General features: G+C 44.8%; 4 protein-coding genes across 4 annotated transcripts; 2 read left to right on the top strand and 2 right to left on the bottom strand.

Moving 5' to 3' along the window:
- Positions 1-3485: 3485 nt before the first annotated feature.
- On the top strand, positions 3486-4559 carry IL334_002368 (uncharacterized protein; the record flags this gene model as incomplete). The annotated part of the gene is made up of 3 exons (XM_062934114.1): positions 3486-3727; positions 3825-4351; positions 4429-4559. The coding sequence occupies 3 exons, from the start codon at positions 3486-3488 to the stop codon at positions 4557-4559; spliced, it is 900 nt and encodes a 299-aa protein (XP_062790165.1).
- A 157-nt stretch (positions 4560-4716) lies between these two features.
- Positions 4717-8005, bottom strand: IL334_002367 (uncharacterized protein; the record flags this gene model as incomplete). Its single annotated transcript, XM_062934113.1, has 10 exons — positions 4717-4773; positions 4836-5312; positions 5376-5570; positions 5641-5796; positions 5882-5925; positions 6007-6568; positions 6646-7048; positions 7116-7258; positions 7343-7462; positions 7559-8005. The coding sequence occupies 10 exons, from the start codon at positions 8003-8005 to the stop codon at positions 4717-4719; spliced, it is 2604 nt and encodes an 867-aa protein (XP_062790164.1).
- A 387-nt stretch (positions 8006-8392) lies between these two features.
- Positions 8393-8940, top strand: IL334_002366 (uncharacterized protein; the record flags this gene model as incomplete). The annotated part of the gene is made up of 5 exons (XM_062934112.1): positions 8393-8417; positions 8472-8482; positions 8554-8586; positions 8681-8791; positions 8854-8940. 5 exons carry the CDS (start codon positions 8393-8395, stop codon positions 8938-8940), a joined length of 267 nt encoding a protein of 88 aa, XP_062790163.1.
- Positions 8941-9075: 135 nt separating this feature from the next.
- On the bottom strand, positions 9076-12131 carry IL334_002365 (uncharacterized protein; the record flags this gene model as incomplete). Its single annotated transcript, XM_062934111.1, has 11 exons — positions 9076-9369; positions 9424-9565; positions 9621-9844; positions 9906-10082; positions 10152-10291; positions 10349-10399; positions 10477-10593; positions 10654-10810; positions 10869-11196; positions 11263-11903; positions 11958-12131. 11 exons carry the CDS (start codon positions 12129-12131, stop codon positions 9076-9078), a joined length of 2445 nt encoding a protein of 814 aa, XP_062790162.1.
- Between the last annotated feature and the right edge of the window lie 204 nt (positions 12132-12335).

Raw genomic sequence — 12335 nt, 5'->3', positions numbered from 1 at the left:
CCCGTTACTGTCGAATCATAGCAAAGTTTCTCACTGTATGTATACGTACTAACGTTTCCTCGTCATTTATTTGTAATTTTGCAAGGTCAGTTACCCCATGACTCTTGTTTCACTGTTGACGGAACATTATCCAACCTTATCAATTCATCAAATACACTGATTTGTTACTTGTGGTCGACGAACGTTCGTGTCGCCTGCATGCATACTGCCAACAGAATTAGATGTGCGACCCCTATTTCACGAACCATAATTTTTTAAGCGCGACTCTCAGGCCCGGCAACCAAAGAGTTCGACAGACCGGTAAGTACTCGTACTGTATCTGAAACAAGAAAGCGGCAACGACATCGCGGCTGAGGATTTGGAATGAATCGCATGCGAATGAATAGCAATTGCCCCTCATAATCAACTATATAAAACGTCATTAATCTCTCTTCATCATCTCTATCAGAGCTGCGCTTCACCAACCTTACAGCCTTTAACGTCGCAAGAAGCTGCGGTGAGTGTCGAGTCGAGTGCAGCCGAGTCGGTTCGCGTTTCGTTGTGGGGACAGATGTTCAAGGTACGAACTGTCGAATCCCCTATGTATACAAATATCCTCGAATTTTCAGTATATATATTCGTAGGATCGATCTTCAGATTCGCCATAATGACATTTTGCTCATCGTTCCCTTTTCAATCCAGCTCATCTCTTTCCATTCCGTTATTGCAGAGTTTTACCGTTAGACATCTGCATCCAGCATCAGGTTTAGGAAGTAGAGGTCGAAAGGGCCGCTTAGACTAGAAGGAATCCCAGCGATATTCAATAACGGGGAAGGTGGCGGTTTATATCCTTGCTGTTACGGAACGATGACACTGATGGACTACAGAAACGGGGACTGTGACTGTCGGAACCTATCTTCCAGCTCGTGCTTCAAGCTCCATCTTGATCTGTATGAGCTTGTATTCCACTCACGAACACTGTTCCATCTGGTGCCAAGCTATGAATATGTCTAGAGCCATTCGGGAGAACATCCTCGATGGCACCAAGTTCCATGGATTCAGGAAGAACGGCCCAAAAGGTTTGTTGATATTATCGGCTCGAAGGGCTGACAGCTTGGCCACCACCCAGAATAGGCTTCAAGAATTGAACCAAACTTTGACATACTGTGTCCGAGGACGGTGATGTCTCATACATTGTCCGAAATCTGGGACCCCGACGTCACCTGATCAAGCTTCGACATGAAACGAAGTTGTTGGTTTATCTTCAGGTAAGATGAAACGCTCGAAATAAATGATCTATTAGTACTCAAGCGTAGCTGTGGACGAATGCTATATATACCTCAGCATGGACGAGCAAGATTACCTTGATTACCGTCATGCTTCTGCATGCTTAAACTTTGGGTTATCCTTACGCTTTTATGCTCGATGGAGTAAGTGGGCGAATGTCGTGTCTCATCGCTGTCGGTACTTGATTCAATAGAGCCTAAATGTCATTTGGCTTGAGCTACAGTATCAGCACTCGATGTAGCTGGTCAGGAGGGGGATAATGCCGAGTCCCACTCTTCTATCTCAACCACTTGTTCTAGTCGCTGATACCTTGGATCACTGTCTACCTGTCCTTGTGCCGAAGGAAATGTGAACGAACTCACTGGGATATCCTCAAGGCTATCATCAGTCACGCATTGCACTTGATCGTTCAGCATTCTCTTCAATTTCGTGATTTCAAGTTGGCGTCAGCTACCCTGACTTCTACCGCTCCCATAGCAGCAAGCAGGGATCAATGGCTGTATAAAGTAACTTCATCACCGCCATAGAAGCTGGTACGATGTGATCAGGTATCAAGGGGCATAGGGTAAAGGTGTTGATGAGATTTCGCTAGCTGACACCAATACTAATTAGTTTTGAACCAAAGCGGTTGTGTAGCTCATCAAATTGGCACAACGGACCTCATTTTTCATAGAGTATACTGCTTCATACGCTAGTAGTATGGCGAAGGTTCTGGACATCGACTACCGCGGGAACTTGTGATACAGTAGTGTCGTCGAGCTAGAAGGGCGTGAAACAATCCCGTCAGCTCAACTCCGAATGGTGGTAGCAAGCTACAGTAAGCTAACCTTCCATGTGTCAACGTATGTCGGCGTCCAGTCGACAAAGTGAAGTCACAAGCATCAAGGTCAAAAAAAAGCTCAATGATGATCTGATCTCGTTGTAACAAGAGAAGAAGGTATGAGACAGAGAAGCGAGAAAAACACGTACGAGGACGTCTCTCGCCACCATCCCTAAGCATGGATCCCAACATGACCAGTCTCCAAAATCCTAATATGACTTGAAGAGATATATTTCAGGTATCGTGTGATAAGTTCTGTAAGATTGGAAGATACTGAAAGACAAGAGCACTGATTGAATCAAGTTGGGTTTGATATGAGGAATGTAAGGTTTTGAACTAGCCACATACAGAGTGCTATCATCAACGACGATCATCACGGTCTTGAATCACTTTGAGTAACTTGTTACTGATAATCACAACTCATCAGATATATCTAGAAGATGACTAGAGGATGGGGGAAACACGTAGGATTAGAATGACTCGAGAAAAAGAATGAAATGAAACGAATGAGAAAAAAAGGAGTATACAAGTTGATTGACCACAGATGGTCCGTGCACCAATTTACATGTGTCGATGGGCCGTACCTTTCCACTCCCAACCAGTCAATCAATCAATCACACACACACACACACACACACACTGATCATCCATCAAACTTCAATGTATTCATTGCTCATACCTACTGGGCTCTCTCAACGAAACTTTCTCATAATCCTATTGATGACATACATGGTTTACATCTTGATCAAGGAAGATACACTGTATTCACATGTCAGGTGACTGTGACAAGAGAGAATCACGGAATTAGCGAAGTATGACAGGTTTCACCGAGGTCGTTATCCTGAGAGTAGATGAAGGTTCAATTGTCTGAGAAATATTCGCTTACTACAGGTCCTACCGTAGGCCTTGGCTTTTCCTCTAGTACAGCGGATAGGAAGAAGAGTCGTACATCACATCTTCTACTTTCGAACACATCTGCAATGCAGAAAATGTGCAACTCGTCCCAGATCTCCCGTAGGATCCTGACAAGGACAAGTCATGTAACGACTGTATGGGGAGAAGCCGAACAGAATTAGGATCGTTCTGAGACAACACATAGTCATCCAACTTGGATCTTGAGCATGGATCATTCAACCTTGATTTTCAAACTCGGAAAGGCTATAGGCATGGCAGCATGCCGAACCATGACCTGTGGACACATCATACAGTACAACGAGTGGCCAAATTTCCAAATTTCGAGTTCTGAAACACTCGACTGTTTTTTTTCCCACTCTTCATTTCATTCTTCTTTTGTTTCTTCATCATTTCTTGAGCTTTTTGAACCAATTCTTGAGCTTTTCAATCCATTTCTCGCTCTAAATCACCTCCCAGAAGCTCATTTCTTATCGATATCTTCAAAATGAGCTCTTCTTCAGACATTATTTTCGGGTATCCCACCGTAAATGATGATAAAGAAATGTTTGGAATGTGGACAGATTACGATGGGTATTCTGCCTCTGCAGACGCCTACTCTATGGTTCCTTTAGGTCAGAGCTTCTTCGGGAGTTCTTCTTCCGAATCCAACCCTTCCCTCACCCACTCGTTCGTTGACGCTGGCAATTCGTCCTCGGAAGAAGAAGCTGTAGAAAGGTGCCAAGTGCCGTGAGTCCAGCTTCCACTCCAGCCAGTCCCTTGCTTTCACCTTTAGAACGCGTGCAGTCACCCGCTAGGCGATAGCTAATGGATACTCTCCGTTCAGTGATCAGGACGAAGGCATCGAAGCCAACGCTATCGCAGCATCGATCCCAGAAGATGATTACGCAAATCTCTTGCATTGGGCTGCTGCGAATCAGCGAGATGATGAGCGACAAGCACAAGAGTTGGCTCTGGTGAATCAAGATATGGCAAGTCCCATCTTGGACCAACAACTCTTGTATCAAGTACCTCTACATGGTGACCCGTCACTCAATGGAAGGTATACGGTCAGGAGCCCATCTCATACATATCTAGTCGCTTCTCCTACACCTGCACCCGTCATGCAGGCTGAAACTTCAGATATCATATTTGGGGTTCAGACTCAACCTCTTCCGTGCATGATTGGATGGACACCTGTTCAAAGGCAAGATATGGGCCGGGATAGAGAAGATCAGATGGTTGCAGGTCCATCGACCACATATGCAGCCACTGCCTCGACACCTGCCCCATTCGAAGAACAGAGTAATGGCATCGGTAGATCCCCGAGAGCCACTGCTCATTCCTTATTCGAATTCAGACCTCTTTTCCAAGGTAAGTGCCACAAATCCATCAAACTAAAAAGCTTAAAAAGTTGCAGACTGACAATTTGATTTGGATTACATGCGTAGATTACGAGGTTGCAGCAGAACCTAGAGTACCTGAAAATCGAGCTAGAGGGAATTACCATCAAAATCCCAACTGCAGAAGATTAGTAAGAGCTCGACAACAAGCAAGAGATAGAAAGGTATCTGGTAAATGATCCTTTAGAGGACGATTACGAGGACTCGTCGAGAAATAGGATTCGTTCGGGAAGTTTTCGTTTTAGTTCCTTGAAGAGAAGTGACTTGTTTCTGATATACCCTCATGTCATACCATGCATTGTGATGAGCGCGAAATACAAATTTACAAGCATCTTCTCATTTTGCATTATCGTCTGATGGCGCAGAAGTATTATTGTTGTATCTTTCTTTAGCCTATCGAGAAGAGCATGGTCAATTGTAGTTCTGAGAATCTCATTGGGGACAGTCATACTCACCATATCTAATGCTCTCTGCTGGAATCCACCTGGACCTTGCCATCTTCCAGCCTCGACACCTTTACTCGCTCCTAATCCAGCCCTATTCTCAAATTGCTGAACGAGGATAGGATCGACTCTACCTTCTGATTCTCTACCTAGACCTGTGCCTGCTTTCCAGCCCATTTTTGCTAGAAGCTGATTACCTACGTTACTTTCATCTTTTCCAGGTTCGACGACTGGTGCAGGTGGTGGCGGTGTAGGTAATGAAGGTTTAGGTCCTTCGGCGAATTTACGTTTTTTAGCTTGTTCCAATTGCCAAGAAGGTGATTCCTCTGGTATCGGCATAGAAGGCTGATTAAACGCTACCCTTCTCTCTGCCGCTCTATCTCGGTACTTCGGTTGCGAAGCTTCTGCAGCAGAAGGAGAATCGCTGGACGAGATACCAGCCTTGCGACGCATACCTGCTTCCCTTACGTTGACATCGGCCAGATTCGTCTGTATATTACAAGTATAAGATTAGTACAGAAATTTCGAATCAAGTAACCACAATCAACATACCTTATGAAGATCCGATTGGTTGGTATGTTTCTTCAATATCTCTTCAGTCTTGAATTGTCGTTGACATAGCAGACAAGCGACTTTCCCAGTGGCAGCCAGCGTCGAGACATCAGTATAATCGAAATCGTGCGTGACCGGCGCGGGACTTTGAGGTGATTTCGATGGTCCAGCAACGGCAGATACATTTGGTGAAGCCTATCCAACCGATGGAACAAGTCAATATAGTGTCCAATGATCAATACTGAAGAAGAGAAGAATAACTTACGCCTTGTTCTCCTGTGGCGATATTTGCTGGTCTACGAACTCCTAAAGTGGTATTGACATCCGAAATGCCTCTTGGAGGTGCGTTCGGACCCATCATAGGCTCCGGAGCGGCGAGTTCGGTTTGTTTAGTATTCCATTTATTGATGTTTTTCGCAATCTGTGAATCAAACAGGGAAAAAGACTGTGAGCAAAGACTCGACACAAGATAAAAGGTGTGCGGGCCTCTGCCGACTTGTCTTCACCTTCCGACTAGTTGATGTTGGTGGGATGATGTAAACTCCTTTACCTGTGAAAAAGTATAGACAAAACATGTCAATTAGCCTAGTCTCATCAAGGCAATGAAAGATCCGAAAAACAAGTGACTTACTCCTAGAGAGCAAGACCGAATCTTTCCCTACCATGTCCACTTCTTCTTCATCGCCTAATACATTTTTCCCTATTATTGGGATGATTGACGCCAGATCCTCCTTTTTCTTCCCTTTAGGACCTGCTGTGCCGATCTTGATGGGCTGTAACCCTCCGGCCATGCTGATCGGTCCCATAGCACCCTGGTTTTGATCGGAGGGTTGCGCTGCTTTTGTCTGCGGAGGTATACCAGCAAGTGTACCGAGGAAAGTTCGATGATCAGGTGTGAGTTGCACGACACCATCTTCACCGATCTGCGGTGCTCCTCTAGTCACTGTTTCTACTGCTCCTCCAGCTTGATGCCAATATGCACACCATTGTCCTTCTGGATTGTCGATGGTATCACTAGCGATCCCCCCATTCCTCGAAGGTCGAAGAACGAATTCTCCTCCGAGCGGCCCTGCAGAAGTCGGGATGAAAGCAGCAGGATTAGCGAAACATGCAGCTACTGGAACGTAATTGATGATGAATCCATTCGGTTGATGTTGAGGCGCCAGTAGGAAGGGGACCAAAGCGGCAGCCAGCTACAATTGTGCACAAGATTGTCAGTATGATCAAATAGCAAGAACGAACAGATCGGGTATTAATCAATCCTACATACCTCAGCGGTAGCAAGTTCGACGAATCCATAACCCCAACTACTTCTGACATTCCTATCGACGATCAAGATAACTCTAACTATCGTACTCTCAGCAGCTAATTCTCTGCCTACTCTGCCCATCATTCTTGCTATCTCTTGACTTATACGAGTAGTAACATCTGAGGCAGTCGTATTGGCATCTAATCCACGAAGAAGGATGACTCTTTTTCCTCCGCCAAAAACACCTATATCTTTCATACCATCATGAGCAGGTCGAACGTATTGAGGTTGATGGACGAAAGTGTGTGATGGGCCCTCATGTGAATGTCCAGTATTGACCGGCGCTTGGGTAGCGGAATAATCGATTTTGACTTTTCGCGGATCAGAATGGGCATATAATGCGGGCATAAGTACTGCTGGATAACTGAAGAGAAAAACCATGACATATGAGCCACTATCTATGTTGTGAGAAGCTTTCTCTGCAAGCTCACTTGATATTAACGAATTCTTCCGCTCCGTCCAATGTCTTGAATTGAGCAAAGCCAAAACATTTCGAATGTCCAGTGAATTTGTCTTTAACAATCTTGACACTTTCCAACACCGCGTTATGTTCTGATCTCAAATATCCTGAGAACTGAATAATCCAACAAAGACCCATCAATACAAAGCTCAGATGTTCGAAAGATTATTTGATAGTAGAGATGAGATCAAAACGTACATCCTGTTCTGTAAGTTCTGGATCTAGACCTAAAAAGATTACATCTCTTGAAGGTTCAGAAGGTCCTTTACCACCTCTTTTAGGTCGATAATCATCGCCCGATTGATATTTCTCGTTTGCCTAGAACAGCATATGTGCGTTAGCGTGTGTTAGAGATGTCAGTCGGATGTGATGAACGAAGTATATGTAATGAACGAAGTATATGTAATGACTGACCAATTCGTCGATATCTCGTCCTCTTTCCCAATGCGGTTCACCTCTTTGATTAGTATAATCTCTTCTGGGCCTTGCAGTATCTTCTCTGTCAGCTATCATTCCTGATGCTGATCCATAGTCTCCTCCTGATCTATCGTCATATCTTTGTCTTGGGGGAGGTACATATCGTTCTTCATCATATCTGTCCTCTTCATACCTTCTTGATTGAGTAGAATATGGATATTCTTCATGACCCCTTCGTGGCGGCTCATCATGATCGTATCTCCTAGGAGGGGGAGGAGGGGATCTACCTCCTCTTGACGTTGGGTATCTCTCATTATCATATCGTCTGGGTGGAGGTATCTCACTTCTCATAGGTGATAATGGTCTAGAAGGTGAATATCGTCGTTGTCGATATTCAGGTGACCGTGACCGCGACCTTGAACCTGACCTGGGCCTATAAGACATTTTTGCTGATTTGTTCTGAGCCCATGCAAGAGACTCTGAACTCGTAATCTGATTGAGTATCTATTTGCGGGCTGAGCTGGAAGAGTGTAGTTCCAAGTAGATGGTTCAGATGAATGAAAGGTGTGCCAACAAAGGTGAAATACCCACCTGGGATATGAATGATGTGGCATTGATTGATGGCTGCTTCATGACACGTGATCGCCACCTATCACTCGCTTCAACGGGATCAAATATCTCCTACCTTGCTTCATCTTTCGTTGATTACATGCATTGAATTGAGCCAACCATTTGAAAGTGGATTCTCATTCTCATTCTCACTTGGTTATAACAACAACAACACTCACCTGTGCTTATACTTAACTTAGACAACGATCGAAATCCATCACAATGGCAGGTGGACATGGAGGATTTGGTGAGTCGATTCGCATACACCGTGACAAATGAATTAGCTGATGACTTTTTGCAGAACCGGTCAAGGTATTTGATATTCCCCTTTCCTGCTCTTCCTCTCTCCTTCCGTATTTACTAATGTTATCCTGTGATTATAGCTTGACCCAGCAATTGAGAGATGGTCAGCAATGGTCAGTACCATCCCTCTGTTCCTTCAGCTTTACTTATACCTCTTTACGAGTGCACCGTTTCATTCAGCTGACATGATAAGGGACAATATAATAGAGAGAAAACGTTTTTCAACATTTCAAATTCACAAGGAGAGCCACTAGACAAGTTGTTACTTGGGGTTTAATCGTTCCTGGGATAATCGCCACGATAGCGATGACATTTGATGTGAGTACACCGGCTCTCAGACTCATCTGCTCGCTGAATCTTACTTTGGAAACAAAAATCAGAATCAATACGACTGGGCAGGTAAACAAAGGGGATCATCACTTCTCAAAGGCACACCGGCTAAACCTGCTCCAAAGGAAGAAGAGTAATATCTGTTCATGAATTTTAGAGGAGATGTAATATTATGACATGATCAATCAAATCAAGAATACCTGCTACAACAGTATCGTCCACTGACAATTATAGGAAGATTTGAAAGTGACATTATAGAGCCTCCAATTAATCTACCAAATTCGCTTTACCATTGTCCATCTCTCTACTTCTTCCAGCTTCCACTTCTTACCTTTCTTTCCCCCTTTCTCCTTGTTCTCGGTTGTGCCTTTTGCCTCGACTTCAGGGTTAGAGGCCAGTGTTTCTGCATCGCCGGTCGTCCCGTTCGTCCTCTTTGCTCTATTCAATAACGAAGATTTAGGCATCGAGAATGGGGTTACAGGCGTATGTATTGATCCCGGGGATGAATATGCGGGCAGATCATCATTCGGATGGGAGAGGTAACTTGCGGTCTGCTTGTTGTATTCCTGATCTTTCCATCAGCTGAATGCCATCATTTACGGATTGAGCGACCAGCTTACTGTTTCTTCTTTGCTTTCCCCAACTGCTGATCTACCGAAATCATTCACTGCATCTTCAGCTTCGCGAGCATCCATTCCTTCTTGTCTCATAGCTGAGAAACTTAGTAATGCTAAGCCTAAAATCACTTTGAGGAAAACCAGGCTGGAAGTCACTTGTCAGCCGCTTGATTCCAAGTGAGATTTGCTAAGTGACTTACCATCCCCAAGCGCACAGGCCAACACCGGTCCAACTAGTCCACTTGAGCACAGTCCAAGCCCAAGCGCCCGCAGAGAAGTCCTTGATGGACCCTTCATGATGTGAAGAAGTTGATAACATTCCGATAGCTTGAGCCGAGACTCGAAGAACTAAGCATGCCAAGGGTATTGAAGCAAAACCGAGACGCCGAGCTACCAGAGGTGACTGATCGAGAAGTACTTGATGCTGTAAGAGGCAGATGAAGTCAGTCGTTGTTCTGGTAGATGAACGCGGCAGTCTGACTGACATTTCGTCCTCTCATCCGATTTCTGCTATTGCCCGAAGATCCAGCCAATAACACATCCTTAGCGAGAACATCGGTGAATCTTTCGTACACCGAAGCTCGAACGTGGTTGAATTTGGTAATAAAAGCGTGTTTCAGCCAGTCGACCACCATCTCTGAGACGATCACGAACAAGACAGGCTATAAAATCATTCATAAGCTATTGTTCTCTTCGGCCCTTTGGCGAACGCAGACGTCAGTGTAGCTCACGGAAAGAATAGAATCCACCAGACTCTTCCCTCTTATGAAGCTCTTGGGTAAGAATGCGATCTCTGATCCAGCCATCTCGATCATATTTCTAAGTGCAATCACAGAGAGCATAAGGGAAAGTTGGAACCGCTCGACGATATCTGTACAGTCTTGAGTCAGCTGATGTCACGACGTGCACAGCTGAGAGACAACCTTACCCGCACACATGATTTGAAAGAGGTTCTCTTTTTCAAACTTCTTGAATACAGCTGCACAGTAGCAAGGTCATCAGCTTATAGAACCATGATTTGATGGAGTTTGCGTGCGCGAAGAAAGGACTACCCACATCCTTTGATCTCAACAAATTGATTACTTATCAACAACGATAGCAAGGTATAATCATACGAGTTGATCGCTACATTGAGGGAGACAAGCATATAGAAGAAAATCAGAGTATGGGCCACTGTTCACTTCTGTCAGCCACTCCTTTACGCCAAGCTGTTGAAGCCACTAGGCAGCTTACAGACGTATCCCAAAGACAGAGCGAAAAAGAACAGAGGTCTAGCTTGTTGTCTCTTTCTGCCTTTGCCTCGCTTTCTCACACTGGGCGATAGAGTCTCTCGAGCGAAAAGTGTGTCAAGAACATCTTGTCCGAAAGCACAACAAAGCCTGTCCGCGATCTGAGAGTTCATCAGCTTCTACCGTCCTCGCATCCGACGCTTGTGACAGCTGACTCACTTCCAGTGCATTGAAAATGACGTATAACTTGATTGTGTCTTGTCCTCTTACCGAGTGATACATCTTACTTGCATCTGTTGCTCCCAGTAGGATTACCGCCGGAACAAGAAGCAGTAGCATTCTTAGTATGGAATGTTGATGAGCGAGAGGTATAGGCCACCATTCCTTTCGCCGTATAACATTCGATATGATCCGAGTCAAGGCAAAAGCAGCCCTGATAGGTAGAACAGTGAAGTTGTATAAGAATCCATCAAGGCACAACAAAGCACCGAATAGAGTAGTCTTTTCTACTGCTAGCGGTACAGCAAGGAAGTTTGCTATCCTCTCCCTGATCGAACAGTATCACAATGAGCTATTCCTTCTGGTCGCGCCGGAATCGATAGGCATAACTCACCACTTCCCGTCCACCAGCCAACCATCCCATTCTTCAGCACCCATCTCATCTTTAAGTAAATCCCATATACCGGAAACTTCGACTTTTCCATCTTCATTCAGACCTCTGAGTTCCTTAAAATCAAGATGAGGTTGACTCGACTTATGTTCATCAGGATCAGATGTAGGTTCAGGAGAAGATAACCTGATTCCTTGTTCATGGTGTGGTTGACTCAGATTGTTTTCTGTTATAGTAGGTCGTCTTGATCTTGCAGGCCAAAATTCATCTTCACCATCTACTTCCACTTCAAAAGCAGAAGCACTGAGTCTTGATAGGACCGAGTCAAGCTCTTTAATTCCAAGACCTTTCTTTTGAGTAGGTGGAGGAACGGTGAACTCGAATCCTAACTCTAATTCACCTCTAGGTGAAGGAGGTAAAGATGAATATGTAGTCACTCTTACTCCGGGAGAAGAAGAAAGATCGAATATCTCCGAAGATGAAGTATGTAGCGCAGAAGACAGATCAAGTGGTGCTAGTGGAAGATGGGATTTCATTCTGGATGATTGGCGGGCAGACAATTGAGGACGTGCGAAGAGCGTGGAAGAGCCTTTAACCGGTAGAGCAGGTCTAGTTGAGATTATGAGATTTTCCAGTTCTGTAGCCTAGAAGGATGAATCAGTAGGTGTGCGTTAGTTTGGATGAAGACGACTACCTACCTCATACTCTCGGACCTCTTCATCTGGGTCATCATCAACGTCTTCTTCATCGCGAGAGAATGAGTGTTCCACATTGAATGAATTCAATCCCTGATTCAATGGTAAATGAATGTCATCGCGCCGAGGACGTGAAGGGCCAGCTTCGGCAGAATTGAACCCGTTCCCTTCGATCATGTCTTGGATCAACAGAGCGCTGGGTAAAAGATGAAAGTATTAGGCCGAATAAGAGAAGAAAGGAGAACATGGATGAAGAAAGAAGGAGCGGAAGCTGGTTGTCAACAAATGGTAACTCACATTTTTCGGTTATTCCCGCCGGAGACCAGAGGGACGCACGGGCCTTCAATGTCAATCTCAAAGATGAAAGATGTTCGAAGCTGA

Source organism: Kwoniella shivajii, chromosome 3 (assembly GCF_035658355.1).
Source record: "Kwoniella shivajii chromosome 3, complete sequence".
Lineage (NCBI taxonomy): Eukaryota > Fungi > Basidiomycota > Tremellomycetes > Tremellales > Cryptococcaceae > Kwoniella > Kwoniella shivajii.
The sequence above is the reverse complement of the archived record's forward strand: the minus strand, read 5'-3'. Positions and strand labels throughout refer to the sequence as shown.